The sequence below is a fragment of the Hippocampus comes genome, unplaced genomic scaffold (genome assembly GCF_001891065.2).
Source record: "Hippocampus comes isolate QL1 unplaced genomic scaffold, H_comes_QL1_v1.1 scaffold62, whole genome shotgun sequence".
NCBI lineage: Eukaryota > Metazoa > Chordata > Actinopteri > Syngnathiformes > Syngnathidae > Hippocampus > Hippocampus comes.
This window is the reverse complement of record NW_017806062.1, coordinates 361674-378262: the sequence shown is the minus strand read 5'-3', so window position 1 is coordinate 378262 and position 16589 is coordinate 361674. Positions and strand designations below refer to the sequence as shown.

At 43.8% G+C, this 16589-nt stretch overlaps 1 protein-coding gene and 1 long non-coding RNA gene across 2 annotated transcripts in view; one reads left to right on the top strand and one right to left on the bottom strand.

The window, feature by feature from the left end:
* Positions 1-3842, bottom strand: part of LOC109529906 (uncharacterized) — a 5336-nt gene extending 1494 nt beyond the window's left edge. The window contains exon 1 of the mRNA XM_019893423.1: positions 2259-3842. Coding sequence (XP_019748982.1) covers positions 2634-3620 — 987 coding nt within the window. The 5' untranslated portion in view covers positions 3621-3842 and the 3' untranslated portion in view covers positions 2259-2633. The remainder of the gene's footprint in view (positions 1-2258) is intronic.
* On the top strand, positions 630-7599 carry LOC109529907 (uncharacterized). Its single transcript, XR_002170921.1, has 3 exons — positions 630-913; positions 6617-6869; positions 7565-7599. It is a non-coding gene; the product is annotated as an uncharacterized LOC109529907 (long non-coding RNA).
* Positions 7600-16589: the final 8990 nt, after the last annotated feature.

The window sequence follows — 16589 nt, the reverse complement described above, 5'->3', positions numbered from 1 at the left end:
ACAAAAAAAAAAAATCTAACTACAAGATGCTTATTAAAGCACAAGGTACAATTTTTGTCCCCTCCATCTGACTTCTATCAGGTGCAAGAGCATGGATGGGTAATTTGCCTGATAGAAGAGTTTTTATGGGAGAGCCCGGCCGGTAGAAATGATAGAGCAGCTTTAAAAGCTTTAAAAACACAGACTGGACTTTTGAGTCAACAGCTGATCCCTCATATAAAGTTCCCGAGTCGGTACTTCACCTGGATTTCATAAAGTGCATCTCAAATGAAGACAAAGCGCCGAATTCCACCTGGTGACAAATAAAAGAGTGAGCAACATCCTGACTCCTTTAATATGACCGCAGCGCATACGCTATCATAAGAGAGGACGGTTTAATGCACTTTTACAACCAGTCAGCCTGAAAGCTTTGCCAAGTGGAACCAAGTGGTGCAGTTTGGCACCAGCAGATTTGGTTTGAGATTTTATTTTTTTCCAATATCTTTAATTTGTCCCCCCCTCCGACCCCATTTACCATGTTTTTCACGAAAAACATATTTTTAGTGTTTATCAGCAAATTTTATTTCAACAAAAAAACAATTCTGATTTTTTTATTTCATCAAGAGGCTGCCAGTTGCCCATCCCTGTCCTGTCCAATGAAAAAATCCTTCATCGAGCTCATTAGCTCATCTTGGATCAATGCCATTTACCATCAAAAGTGGCTCCGGCTAAACAAAATGTTGACTTGAGGCCAAAGAGAGCAAGAATGCTCACCCTTTCCCCCCTCCCCTGACAAATCTGATTTCAAACAGCCTGCGGCGTCCGCTAACCTCTGATTTTCTGATTCTCTCGGTACATTCCGCAGACTTGGCATCCGGCGAGACGGCGAACGGCCTCAGGAACCATCTGACGTGGGCATAAATACTTTCCACGGGTAATTGACCCCCTTTTTTTTTTTTTTTCCTCTGCACGCCGGCATCAAAAGCGTCGACGACCTCTGATTAAACGTCTCAGGGCCAACGTGCAGAATGCATATGAGACGCGTTCAAATGAAAGAAAAGGCACATCCGGGAAGACATGCGGCTCGCCGAATTCTCCGAGAAGCGTCGTTTGCGCTCCCAAAACGGATCTGTATGTAGCGTCGGGGCAGCGCCAGTGCGGCCGGCGTGGACAAAAGATGACATTGCGTGTTCGTTTTCTGCCACCACGCTCAAGGGGCCTCCATTATGAGGCTGTCACACAGCATTAGGCCAAACGACAGACACTTTGATGTGCGGATCATCACCCGCCCGTTACAGATAATACAGAGTTGCCTTAGCTAATCCATTCCCCTATTGATTTTTTTTCTTTTTGTGGTTGTTGTTGCTCCTTATAATAACTTCTTACAAGCAAGCACATTTTCAGCACGAGAATCCCCCCCCCCCCCAAAAAAAAATAAGACGATGGAACAAAGAATGGGGTTTGACACAGATAAGCCGCTTAGCGAGTATGAAAGATCAAGTTTATTTCACACTAACTGCAGAAGCGTGGAAGGGTGGAGATGCGAGAACTCTACGTGCAAATACAAATACATAATAAATCAGATTTTTTGGGGGGAGGAGAGTTGGGAAGAATCATAAAGACCTTTATATTGGGTGAAAAGTCACGCACGAGAATTACAACAGTATTAATGAAACTAGTGGAATTAAAGCAGTATTTTTTTTTCCAGACAAATTCAGATTTTTATTTTCAAGAAAAAGCCAGGATATTATGACAAGGGCATTTTTATAGAGGGCTGTCATATTGAGAATAGCGGCAGATTGTATTTATTTTTATTTGTTATTATTTTTTTTTTTTTTTAATGAAAGTCGAAAAATGAAAAGCTGTGCATCTATGTTCCTGAAGGAGTTGTAATATTTTGAAAACAAATTCAGATTTTTCTTTTCCAAGACAAAAACCTATGGTATGAAAAGACTTTTTCCAGAAGAGTTATCATATCACAATTTCATTAAAGTCAAGACAAATTTGTAATATTGCAAGTTTTATGCCATATGGGAGTCTCATATATATTTTTAGAAAGAGTTGTAATACGACCATTTTTTTTTTTTTTATCGGCCAAAATCTACCAGATGGCGACAAAATCAGTTGAAATGTGTGGTTTTGATTTTTGTGAGGACCTCTGAAACATCAAGTAAACACGCATACAGATACATTTATGATATGTTTTCAATTATAGACATAAAATGCGGTGAAATTTATGACGTGATGAGGACAATAGATTTTCTTGTTGGATACGTTACTTCATAAAACATCAACTTGCAATTCTCACTGGCGTTATGACTACAACATTAATTTATGACATTGGGGACAATTTATGTCCTTCGAAACTGAATTCAAAGATTTCCCTTAGAAAATCGAACATTAACATCCGACCATAACCGGACTGCCCCGGTTGTCCGCGAAGACGTTTTTCATCTCTCCTGAGCGGGCATCAGCACGAGACTAAAATTGACAAATCCCGGCCTTGGATGCGAGCCGAGCCCTCTTTGAAGACAAACGGAACAGTCCAGTTGCGATCGATTCATTGCCCAGAACAACTTGAACCCCTTCATGGACCCTGTAACCCGATAACATGATAAACTGTCCACTGTAGTAACCGCTGTCCCTCAAAGGGTTCACATGTTTGGTGTCTGGGGGTTCTTGGTCCTGGGCTTTGGAACCGGTGAAGGGTCTTTAGCAGCAGCTTGTTCCAGCTGGACAAGGTTTTCGCTGGACTGCCGAGTTCTGGGTAAAGGCTCTGGAAACGCAGACGTGGGAACGTCTGCGGGACTCATGGTTTCGTACTCCGGGCTGTTGAGCTCAGATCTCTGCTGTCTTACGGAAACCATTCCCAAATCCCCTTTTCCCAAAACACGCTTCCGGGTTTTCTTTCGTCCACATCGGCGACACGACGCGGCGACGACGACGAGCAGGGCAAGGAACAGAGCCGCTACACCCGCCAGTGCGGCGATGATCGTTTTCGGTGTGAAACAAAACAGAGTTGATGGTGTCGCCGCGGTCGCGGCCGGAGTCTTACATGCCGGACGAACAGCGTCACTCCTTTCCGCGCTGAATCTGTTCCTTACCCGACACGCGAAACTCTTCTCCCTGTCCAGTGAGACGTTCAAAGTCTGCTTGGTGGCACCCAATAAATTGACGTCGTCGACGGTCCACGAGAAGAACGACTCGTGGGGATTGGCCACGTCACAGCTTAGATTGACAAAGCCGGTTCTCAGGTCGCAGATGTAACCGAGCCGCGGTTGGGACACCTTGTCCATGGCGCAGAGACGGCCGGTCCACATTGTCACCAGGGTCCGATTGGGATGGCGGACAGTGACCTGGTACCAGCCCCCGCTGGAGAGCTTCAGGTTCTTCAGCAGAAGCGAACCGGTCTTGGAGACGTCCTCCGGCTTCCCGACGGACACCCTGGTTTGCTCGCGGTTGAAAATGATGGTGCCGTTATGAGTCCACCTCAGCACGTCCGTGTTGGCCAGACGGTTGTAAACAAACGGAAGCTCCATCGTTTGTCCCACCGCGCCGTACAAGTCGCACGCGTCCTTGTCGGCGGGAGGCATCGCAAAGGACCCGCGCAGAACGACCGCGATGAGCAGGACGGCGTACATGACTCGAGAGTCCCCACATCCAAAGAACGAGATCCAAACTGAAAAAGCAGTGCTCCTCTTCCTCTGCTGAAGCGATGATTGTGTGAAGCCGGCGAGAAAAGAAGTGAATCTTCCAGAGGAAGGAACTTGTGTTGGTCAAGTCTACTTTCGGTTCTGGGAAGTGTTGTCATGTTGCAACACTGACAGACAAGACGTGGGTAGCGTATGTCTTTGTTTGCAAGGTGCGTGCTATATAATGACTGGCAAGATCTTGTCACTTTCTTGCATGGGCAGGTCGAGCGGGTCTTCGTCGCTTGTCGTCGTCACTTTTGCCTTGTCCCACATCGGTGGTTGCCGCAGCAAGTCACTCGCATGAGTCGTTTTGCGCCGGATGCCCTCCCTGATTCAACCCACCCGTTTTCTATCCGGGTTTGGAATTGGACACTGGCAGGGAATCGAACCCGAGTCATCTGCATGAAAGGGAGGAGGGTGTATCATGACACCAAGGGGTGGCCAACTCCGGTCCTTGAGGGTCCGTTCTTGCTGCAGGTTCTAGGTGTCTCCCTCCTTCAGAGGAACCAGATCTTTATCCGGTTCCTGCGGTTCTTGCTGATGAACTGATCATCTGAATCAGGTGTGGTGGCAAAGCGAGACGTCTAAAACATGTCTGACAGCGGCGGCCTCGAGGACCGGAGTTGCCCACCCTTGCACTGCACTCCTGTGTGGGCGGGGCTTAGTGAAGAGACGGATTCCATTTTAACATTGTGAAGCGTTCAAATGACTTCTCAAAAACATTTTTGACGAAATGAATCTCAGCGATGACATCAATTAGTTATCACATTATCACAAGTAGTTTTCTATAAATCCACCCCCTAAGCCGCCCCCCCCCCCAACCCTGTGCAGTGTTTCCCGGAACGCACACCTCATTGTTCTGTTAGCTTACAGAAATACCTTTAGCGCTGCATAATCGATGACGTCTGCACTGACTGCGGCTTTTCATTTGGGGGGGAAGGGGGGGGGCGCGATAATCTTCCTCTAATTTCCGACAATTAGCGCTGATTCACAACGACTCTCTGTCAATCTCTGCAGCGCCAACACCTGTTTCCCCGCACTTTGTTTTCCTTCCCTGAGGGAACAGATGCATGTCAAATGTTCGCTGTGTCCGCAGGGGGGCCGAATGCGATGAATTCCTCTTTGCAAATAAAAAAAAAAAAAAATTAAAAATGACATTGTGCAGATGGCCGAATGCGATGAATTCCTCTTTGCAAATAAAAATAAAAAATGACATTGTGCAGAATTTCCCCTCACCAACTGGCAAATGAGAGCAATGTGTTGCCGGGGAAAAACTGCTGTTTTGTGTTGTATAATTAGCGAGCAATGCGTTTGCTCACCCTCATGATGTACGTGTCACAGACGCGTTCCACGAGTCAGCATTTTTTTTTTTTAGAATCCTGTGTCAGGGTTTTGTTTTTTTTTTTTTTAGAATCCCGTGACAAATTATGGCTTTTGTGAAGCGTTGCATGCAGATTAAAAAAAAAAAAAAAAATGACCCAATTGTAGCCATGGCTATTTGTCTTATAATAGACGTTGAAGGTTAAAAGAATTTTTGATCATGCTCTTCTCAAGATGCAAATCAATTTTTCAGAATGATCGAGATTAGTGACTTTGAAAGTCTGATGGTGCGGGCTCCCTTTCCTCACCGTCTCAGAATAGTTCAGTTATATTTAACTTTTAACCCTTTCGTGCACCCTGTAACCTGATAACACAAGAATCCGTCCACTGTAGTAACCGCTGTCCCCGAAAGGGTTAAGTTCAAATCATTTGATATTTTTGGAACTGCTTGTTTTGAAACATTTATTTCATTTTAAATGTTAGCAAACCATTTTTAACTCCTATGTGCATTACTTTACATTTAATTAAATTATTACGGTGGTCAAACACAAATTTCAACCAGAGATTATTTTGTGTGCCTCAAAATTTATTTTGAACGCTGATTATAAAATTATGTTGTCTTTTTTCTCGCATGCCTTTTAAAAAAAAAAGTTTTTTGAAAAGTTTGACTAATAAAAGCTTACACAATACAGGTTTTATCATGCTTGTAATTTATAACAATGACGTTTCTGAAAATAAATCAATAAATCCACCTGTTGTGGAACCTGACCCTTAATTCATAAATTTACTAAACATATTATGATGATAATTAAAATGATGATGATTATTATAGCCACAAAATTTATTTTGAACGCTGATTATAAAATTATGTGGTCTTTTTTCTCGCATGCCTTTTAAAAAAAAGTTTTTTTTAAAAGTTTGACCAATAAAAGCTTCCGCAATACAGGTTTTATCATGCTTGAAATTTATAACAATGACGTTTCTGAAAATAAATAAATAAATCCACCTGTTGTGGAACCTAACCCTTAATTCATAAATTTACGAAACATATTATTATGATTATTATTATGATGATGATGATGATTATTATGGCCCGGTGGACCAGTGGTTAGGGCATCGACCTCACAGTGCAGTGGTCGTGGGTTCGATTCCGGCTCCGGCTTCCCTATGTGGAGTTTGCAGTTCTGCCCGGGCCTGCGTGGGTTTTCTCCGGGTACTCTAGTTTCCTCTCACATTCCAAAAACATGCATAGCAGGTTAATGGAACAATCTAAATTGTCCCAAGGGTGTGATTGTGAAGCGCGAATGGTTTTTCGTCTGTGTGTGTGCCCTGCGATTGGCTGGCAACCGGTTCAGGGTGTCCCCCACCTAGTGCCCGAAGAGCAGCTGTGATAGGCTCCAGCACCACTCCCCCCACCACCCTCAAGTTTACATGTGATTCTCATTTAACCCTTTGAGGGACAGAGTTACTACAGTGGACATTTTATCATGTTATCAGATTACAGGTTATCATAATTGGTGCATGAAAAGGTAACTTTTTTATTTTTTTTTAGAGTAGAGTACTGGTACAGTATTTTTCATTTTCTAAGCACAGTGTTAATGTTAAAACTGCGCCTAATTTTACAGAACGTACGTCTTGGCACGACAACAAACAACAAAGGGTGAATATCCAGAGCACTCAATGAATCACACCGAGAAGAGGAAGAGGAAGGGGAAGGGGGCTCAACGTTTTCATCTTAAAGAGGCCATCCCAACGCTCCGAGTCACGTCTGGTCAAAGTGCCTCTCGAGCGTCCTGCTGGCAGAGCGTCACGCGTCCATCTGCGGCCCCCAAATTACACATCAGCCAGGCAGACGGACTCCCCGGGACTTAAAGCAGGGTAGGAAGCCAATTAACCCGCAGACAGACTCTTTGGACCTGAGCCCAATTAAAAGGGCACGTCGTTGGTTTGATATTTGGCACAGAGGCAGCAGTCATACCCGAGCCACTAATCCTGGGGACTCTTAAATGTGTTTATTTAGCAGTCGCAGTAAGCACATTACAAATTCCCTGGTCCCGTTCGGCAATTATGAGTTGATCAGCTTAAGTGTGATCTTTTCCCTAAGCTTCCAATTAAACATTATTTTTTGGGAGGGAGGGTGGGGGAGTTGTTTGAATGCATTAGTCTCATCATTAGACTATTTAAGTATATAATATGCTTTACTTTGTAAAGCAGTATTTTGATGCTCTCCCCCTCCACCCCCCCCATTTTTTTCTAGTGACATAGTACACTGTGGAAATGACAAATTGGCTTTATTCAAATTTACAAGATTTGAGTTAAAAAAAAAATTCATGAAGTCAAAGTAAACAAATTTGGGCATTTGTGTTTTTATTTATTAATTATTATTAATGTTGTTTGCTACATGGCCACTTGGAATTTGAAAAAAAAAATGTAATTTTCCTCACTGGACTTCATTTTCGTCAGCATCCAAGGAAAAACTCTGTTTGCCTGTTTGTCTTTTTTTTCTGCAGTTTGGGAACATTAACTTTATTTCTTTTCTCATTACTACTCTTCTTCTTTTTATTTTCCTGTAGTCTGCATACCGTGGCACCATGCTGCCTCTCACAGGTCAGTCGTGGTACTACAACAGACATCTGCTCTGTGAGAGAAGACTCGCGGCTCTCAGTGAAGATGATGATGGTGCGTGCGTTGATCAACTCGATCTCATCACACACATCACACAAGGGCGGTAAGAACACACTTTTCCAACTCGTCTTGTATATGGGGTCTCTTCCTTCAACCAAAAAAACAAAACAAACAAAAAAGGGGAGACGTTTTTTTATTTTATTTTTTTGGTCTCCTGTGAACTAACGGCACAGTGTGAATTATTATGTCTGTTACGTTTTTGACATTAAATTAGTACTTGATTCAATTTTATACATGCATGACAATAACAGGAAGTGAATGAGAACATGAGAAAAACGACTGGCAAGTATATGAAAACGATATATGACGGGTAAGATGTTGATCTCCCGCACGAGTACGGAAACATACATCCATTCGAAACACAGCCCAGTCGCTCCCACTCCTTCCCCAAAATGGCCGAAGAGAGACAAAACAGACCTTTGTGTTTTTTTTTGACAGAGTTCAAGAGATCACCGTTGATATTTCCTCTTGCATTACACGCTTCTCTAAACTGTCTGGATTGAGAAGGAGGAGGAAAAAAAAGTGAGAGGGGGTGGCGTGATACTTCAAACGAATTACTGGGCCGAGGGCTTTATCATGGCCGCCGTCACCAAGTAAGGGAGGAGGCGGTTTGTGTCATCTCGGGCCACGCTCGGGAACGGCTGCTTTTGGTCACCGAGGCAAACTATCGAAGAGGCAGGACCGAGCACCTTTGATGTGCATTGAGGAGGCGCTGCACGGCGGGTGATCGCTCATTTCCATCTGCGCTGAGAACAAACCTCCCCGTCGGTCGCTTGGAGTTCAGGTTTGAACAAAAAAAAAAAAAAAAACAAAACAAAACACATTGAGCCTTCTTGTTTATTCCCGTATTTTATGAATGCTGGGAATCGGCTCATCGGCCAGTTACACGCTGCTGATTTTCACTGCACAACATACAGCAGAAATTGCCACATCAATTTCAGCCTCCGCCAAGAACATCCTCATCATTAAAAAATGAACTTCAGATGTTTTTGTCATTTATGAATAGCCCGTCCGACATGAATACAGCGATGATTAATCCCTTTACAGTTTCGGAGGCGGTGCCTGTTTCAAGACACCATCTGACCCCCGTATGACTTCTGTGCTTTGAGTTTCACGCGTGATCACTCTGTTTCACTGTAAAATATTTGTTGGCGGCAGCACAAATGGTTGGATTCCAGCAGTTTGGCGGAGAGAATTAGTGAGCAAATCTTGGAAAAAAAACGAGGATTCGAGCTGTTGATTGCCGCTCCCAAAGGTCGCTGTCAAACTACACATCAAACTAAGAGAATTACATGTTGTGTGTTTAAAAGAACCGCAGGCAGACCTTGAGGACCACATGACTAGCCCGTGGGCCTGTTCACAAAAAAGAAAAAAAAAAAAAAACTCACGAGTGAGCGGACATTTTCTTGGAATGTTTTTGAAGTGAGTGTAGATATCTTTAATTATTAGTCATAGCATACAACAAGAGCATTATTAAAGGTAATTTGAGCCCGTGTGTAATTGGCGTGTATCAAACTGGTAGCCCTTTGCGTTCATCAGTACCCAAGCAGTCGCTTTCAGTTTCAAAAAGGTTTGATGAACCCAGGTTCAGCCTTGAAGTCTGCTAGCTTAATGCTAATGCTAACATAGGAAACGTCATAGAATGCTAATGAGTAGCATCCATTTGGCTGTTTTCTGGCCTCAACGGTAATTTGAATAAAAGCAGCGCATCAACATGTAAAGACATATTATTATGTTACAATACCCACAGACATATATTCTTTATCCTCAGCAGAAAAAAAAACTTCTGAGGAGTTGTCGTGTCTTCTCTGTTCTTTGTGAATGAGTGAATCAAGTGTTAATGGCAACAAACAACTCAGTGTTGATCAGATTTCAGTTCAAATCGTCTTCTTACACGGCTCCTTTTTTTTTTTTTTTTCCTCAAACGCTGCTGATACTCTTTTGAACTTTAAATGTCTGTTTCCTGTCTGGGTTGCCTTGACTCACAAGAAGACTGAAGGCCATTGGCGCTTTCAATCGCCATCGGCAGCATTTTTGTTTGTTTGATGTTGACCAAAAACAAACAAACACCAAAAAAAAAAAAAAAAAGACCAAGATACGTTTGAGGCTCGTTGCTGATAAGCTTGTGAAGATTTGGTGTGTGAAGAGGAGACAACCTCGTGGGTGCGGCGTCATCTGATCATATCTACATAAACAGCGATAAATTCCCTCCAGAAAACCGATGAGCCAAAAAAAAAAACGATGAGCCAAAAAGGAAAGCAGCCGTTCTCTTTTCCTGTTTGCCGTCTTTGCGTTCTGCTCTCGTCGTTTTGGACCGACCTCATTTAGACTGCGTGGGGTGTACCCAATGAAGTGTCCGCTCTCTCGTCTCAGATGTGGAACATTCTCATTAAACTTGGCTTAAAAAGAAAAAAAACAGCTGTTCCTCATAAATGTTTTATCACTGAGCCCTTCGCACGGCCTCATGAAGGGAAGGTCTTATCTCTGCTGGAACACAAACCCATTCAGCACTGACCTTAAATCCTCTTGATTTGTCCGTGACATTCATATTAAACATTTTTGTAGCGCTCTGCTAATCACAGCGGAGTCACCAACATATATTTTCACAATATTTTCAGCTATTTTGGGGGGGGGGGGGGGGGGGGCAAAGGTTGACAAAGGGCCGAGAGGAGCACAGGAAACTGTGAAAACCGTGCTGCGTTAAAAGCACAAGTTGGAACAAGATGGTAATGAAAAACAAAACCGGGGATATCACGTATTTACTTCTAAGATGACAAATTCTATCTGAGAGGACACTAAGGGCAGCGAGACAAGACTGTTGAGTATAATCCTCCAAGTAACGGGTTGTGTTTGGGTATATTTTGGTCTTTTTTTGTTTTAATTTGAGAGGGAACTGAGGACAGCAAGAAAACGGAGCATTGCAGCTAAGTGGAGACTGTGGAGTGTAAATATTGGCACAGCATAGGTGTGAAGTGAAAATAAATTGCGCACATGCCAACATTAGCTTACAGTGTCGCAGTGATTTAGCTCTGGATCCTGCAGTATTAGACTCCACAGTCCCCATTGTCTTGCTGCCCTTAGTGTCTTTGCAGATTTGTTGTCATAGAAGTGAATACATGATGCCCTTAATCCCATCCACTCATATTTGTGACTTTTTTAGACAGAGTGTTTAATGCAGCACATTTTCTTTGCAGTTTCTAGTGGGACTATTTGGTAAGTGCCACAGTCTCCACTTTGCTGTGGTGCCCGGTTTTTGTTCTGTCCTCCTCCCCTCAGTTTCATCTTGAATAACATAAAAAAATGACCTTAAAAAAGATGCACATGCTGATGTCTTGCTATGCCTTAGCTCTGGACATTGCAGGCTTTGGGTCCACAGTCTCCACTTGGCGGTAGTGCACGTTTTCCGTTCTGCACCCAGTCTTGTCTCGAATAAAATCCGAAATGCACCCACCCCGCCCCCCCAAGAAATCCAATGCTAACAGAAGCATTTCCTGTTGCTGTGCATTTGATCTGGATATGCCAGGATTTTGTACCATCTCCATTTTGTTGCAAAGCGCCATTTTTAGTTGCCCTCAATCTTCTGTCGAATAACCAAAATAAACACACTTGCGAATGTGAGCGACACCGTTGCCGTGCCGTCGCGCTTGACATTTCCGAATTCTTATCCACAATCTCCACTTTGCTGCAGCACCCCGTTTTTGTTTGCTGCTGCCCTCAGTCTCGTCTAGAATAAATTCCAAAATGACAACAACAACAAAAAAGAAGAAACTTGCTCAAGTAAGCAAGCCCTTTTGTGCTGGCCCTTTAAGGATTCTATTCCACAAACTCCACTTTGCTTACAGAGGTTCATTTTATGCCTTTCATTGCCCGCTTTCACTCTCATCGCCGATAAAACCAGAAATGAACGCACGCACAACCATTAACTTTCAAAACAATACCTCTCACGCTTGAGCCAACATCAAGTGTGACGGCCAATGTTGGGCAGGCTTCAGACGCCAAATGGGAAGATGGCCGCCGACAAATAACAAGAGATTGTGGGCGCAATTGTAAATCTTATGAACGGAGACTTGGAGGGAGAAGGGGGGGAGAGCTCAGTCTGCCCCCGACAGGAATGCGGCGTTGTCAACAATAAGAGTGAGATGTTGTTGTAAAGCAGTAAAGCTTGCACATGCCACAGAGGCCTCTCAACCGCCGCTGATCTCACGATACGCCTTCACTTTCACTCTCTGCAAGAGTTGGAGAACGACGTACGTTTGCCAACTCGCCGCTGTGATTCATTGAGAATCGAGGTGCATCAATTCATTGACAACTCATCGACGATCAATGTTCTGACCATGTTTTTTTTTTCAATGCAAGTTATGACATTGGTATAAGGTATGACATTTTTTTTTAAAAACGAAAGATGACAATCGTTATCGCAGAGAGACTTTGGTACACAAATCCTGTTTCATGTGAAAATCAGGCAAAATATTCCGAAAATGAGGCAGTACTAGCAGTGACAAAGCACAAACACTCCTTTTAATAACGGCCAAAGTCCGTTTTGTAAACTGTTAAAGCACATTCCTTATCAAACAGTTAATTGTCAAAATAACGATTTCGCAAAAACTCAAAAACCAAATTACCCAGAACCCTTTCAAATATCATTTACACTCATTTTTGTTTTTTTGTGGGGGCGGGGGTCGTGTTATTTTCATGAATCAAAATAAAACCATTTCCTGTTACTTTCAAAAACGCTGATCAACATTTTTGCCCATTTTCCGACAATTTACGGGCCAAAACGGCAACTGAAGCATCACTGCTACTTTGAACTAAAGTCCTGTTTTCAAATAAAGAGATGGAAATTTGGACTTTTTTTTTTTCCACATTCATTGATTAATCTACAAAATAATCAACGGATGGTTAAAATAATTGTTAGCGAGAGCCCTAATTGAGAATGAATAACATACCAAAATCTCCCTTGTAAAAATTGCGTTCGGTTCAGCGGCTCCAGATGAAATTTGGAGTAGAAACATGATCTGCCATTTATAGTCAAACCCTGAAGAGTTACCAAAAAAAAAAAAAAAAAAAAAAAAGCATCTCATCCCTCACTAATCTGATAAAATAATAAAATGCGGGCCAGCGATATGTGTTATACGACCTGATCTCGGTGTCAACCCCGGCCGGCCAAATATAGCTTCGCAAGCGCAGGTAACTCAGAGTTCAGGGCTAATCTTGGGATATCAGGGTTCTTATAAACGCTCAGTGTGCTGTGTTTACGCTAACGTTCCCAAAAGTCTTGACCAAATAGCGCCCGTGGCTCCAAAATCCAACCAAAGCCACCAGAAGTAAATTGGTTGTTTGTCTTTTGGACAGGGACTAAATCCTCACAAGTTCCCGCAATCAAACGATGTTTGTAAAAGTGATTCGGGAAAACTGCCGTTCCTTGGACACGATGTCGCATGCTGATATGCGGCCCGTGGCGATGAGACGTGAACTGGGAAATTTGATCTTGATGGAACGTGACGTGAAAAAAAAAAAAAAAAAGTAATAATCATCGAAATAGCGATGAAACCAAACGCAGGAAAGATGTTGAAGGGAGCGGCACGCGGCGGTTGAGAGCACGTCGTCCCACCAAATTGCATTCCCACTTGACTTGAGTCCAACAAGTTGTCAACACTTTCCTTTTTGGCGAGGGTCGCGGGGAAGATAAAGCAAGAAATGAACCTCGCCTCGTAAAGTGGAAGCGTCTCGACGTGCCTTCGTTCTGAACGCTGCCGTATTTTATATACTCCGTGTTCGGTGCTGACACTTACTTTGAAAAAAAAAAATGACGTAGTAACTCTATTTTAAAAGTAGTGATTACATTTGGGGACCCCCTGCGGTGACACAATCTGGTTTCGCTTTCTCTTTCAACTTGAATGCACACTATGCTGCAATTCATGTTTTTTTTTTTAAATACATTTTACATACATTTGATGTTTTAAACTAGTGAAGGTAGAGAAGGCGGCACAGTGGTCGACTGGTTAGCATGTTAGCCTCACAGTGAAGAGGTGCAAGGTTCGATTTCGACTCCGGCCTTTCGTGTGTGAAAGTTGCATGTTCTCCCCGTGCCTGTGTGGGTTTTCTCCGGGTATTTCGATTTCCTCCCACATTCCAAAAACATGCATGGCAGGCTGATTGAACACTCAACATCATCCCGAGGTGTGAGTGTGAGCGCGGATGGTTGTTCGTCTTTGTCTGCCCTGCGATTGGCTGGCGACCGGTTCAGGGTGTCCCCCGCCTACTGCCCGAAGACAGCCGGGATAGGCTCCAGCAATCCTTGGGAGCTGATCGGAAAATGGATGGATGGATGGATAGATCGATGAAGCTAGAGAACACTCTGTCGACAGCACAAAGTGTGCAAAAAATACAATACATTTGACGATTTATGCGATTGAAGCTGGAGAACACTCTGTCGACAGCGCACACAAACTCGAAATTAATGACCGTATTTACAACTTGAAAAGGCAATTTTCTTTCTGTCTATGTCGTATGCTATGGACACTTGATGAGACGTCAACACGCTGAAAACGCGACACGTCATCAGTCCGACAGACACAAATGTGAAATGGAAGTCTCCCACAAGTTTAAGTTCACGCTGCAAATAACAGAGTTTCCAGTTCGTTTTCCCTTTTTTTTTTTTTTTGAAGCATTTTCATTATAATTTTTTTCTTCATTTTCATGACCTATAATAACCTTGGTTTGCGGCACGGCAAACCTTTGCCTTTTCGTAAACATGAAAATTACCGGGATTTGGTAATGCTACTGTGATTATTTATTTTTTTTTGTAGTTACTGGGTTACGTTTTTCAGCCCCGTCTGCATCGGCGGCTCGTGTGGTCGAGCGGGGTAAAAATAGCATTTGTTTACATACTGCGTTTCACGTCGGTCATCGGACGCTCTGCTGTGAGTGAAAACCGCTGTGCCACACAGCGCCGGAGACGAGCACAGGACACACGCGCACACTTGTTGATTAGCGTGCAAAACTAGCGCGACGTCTCGAACGCAGCGCAGCTGGTGGCACTTTAAGATCAGTCGGCTCCACTTTGCTTCAAACTAACGTTGTCGCTCAAGACATGTAATCAGATAGCCACGTTTTTCCCCTCTTTCCGCCCCCCGGCGACCGCACTGTCCCGACCCGCTGGAGTGAGACCGAGTTTCCGGCGTAACAGTGACCCGACCCTCACCGCTCTAATAAAAGCCAAATGTTATCAGGCTGTGAAAAGAAGCCATCCTTTGCGTGACCCCCGTTCGCAGTTACATCGGCCCCGCTCTGACCTTGCGGACGTTGGGTGAACAAACCCTAATTAACTTCAGCACCGGGGGTGGGGGGTGGGAGGTGGGAGGTCGTAAGGCCGCGGCGTACCAGAGGAGGTCGGAGGTCAGCCTGTTGATTTTCTGCTCCAATTTAGATTGACGCACAGAGATTGCGAGTGGAGACAACCAAACAGAACGTTTGGGAATAAAAGCTTCGATTTTTTTTTTTTTTTCTACCTCCACGAGCAAGGCTCAAACATGCCGGCGACCTTTTCGGCAAAGTCGTTGTGCGTGTAAGTTTTACTTTGAACTACGCACAACAATTAGGTCATCAAAGGCGATCAAGTGGCCACTGAATCAAAATGAGATGGACCCCTATTTTGGTTCTTAAAGTTTTCTACAACAAGCACCACCTCCAAAAAAAAAAATGAGTTAGCTCTCCATTAGTAGGGACAGGTGGCTCGGCTTTGTAAGTCACGTTATGCGCAGTTTGGAAATTAAATGTGTGCTTAAATATATAGGGGAAAAAAATACCGAGTGTTTCCATTCAAATGTATTGCACGAGTTCATTAAAACTTTGAACGCAACTGCACCGGATTAGCCAAAATTGTTCTTTAAAAAGTGCACTTCACCCTTTCATGCACCCTGTAACCTGATAACATGCTAAGCTGTCCACTGTAGTAACCGCTGTCCCTGAAAGGGTTATATTAGGATTCTGTTCAAATATATTGCACATTAGTACTTCAAAAGTTGTACTTTTCCAAGTGACCCACCCGATTTTTTTAAAGTGCTCTCTCAATAAAGCTGTGTTGAAAAATATGAAATATTATTTACGGAACAAACTGGGATGTTTTCTTCCTTTGGCAGCGCAATTTGTTTGCAAGTCTGAATGTGACGTCGTCCAACATTGACCTCACACCAACGCAGCTGGAAAGTCATCATTACATCATCACCGGAAAAATATTTGAGACGGTATCAAATCGTGAGTTACTTTGGCCGGGGGTGTGTGATACTTAAACGGAAGGGTGCCCAGAAGGGTGCTTTGTTGAACTATACGACCTTTTAACACTTGAAATGCAAAAAACTGGTGTATTGCAACCTAGATTACCATATCGGATGAACATGGTGACGACGTGATTAACAATCACATGACAGTCGGATCTCGCGGGCTGCAGCCCCGTCCGCACCTCGGCACTCTTCCTCTCGCCCCCCCCCCCACCCACCCCGTGAGAATGAATGGCTCTTTATATCACCCGAGAGAGAGAGACAGCGTGACTCATCTGTCCTCGGTGGGGATTACACACGCTCATAACAGACCACTCAGCCATTCCGCGCATTCCGCCGATACCCGTCGACAGGGCGCGGGACACATGAAAGTGTTGCCGGTGAAATACGGTGGCGGTTTCAAGGGAGGATCAAGCCGTTTTACAATGAGATATGTTGTTGACGTTAGTACGGTCAAGGGTGGAGGAGGAATCTAAGCTCTTGGGGTGCGCGCACATTTTTTTTCGCCATCATTTTCCCGGACGCTGTCGTCCGTGCCTCCTTTCGGAAACAAATATCAGAAGTCAACCTTTGCTTATTTCATGTATTAGTTTGATTTTAGTTCAATGAGCGCCCTTGTCATGCCCCCCCGCCC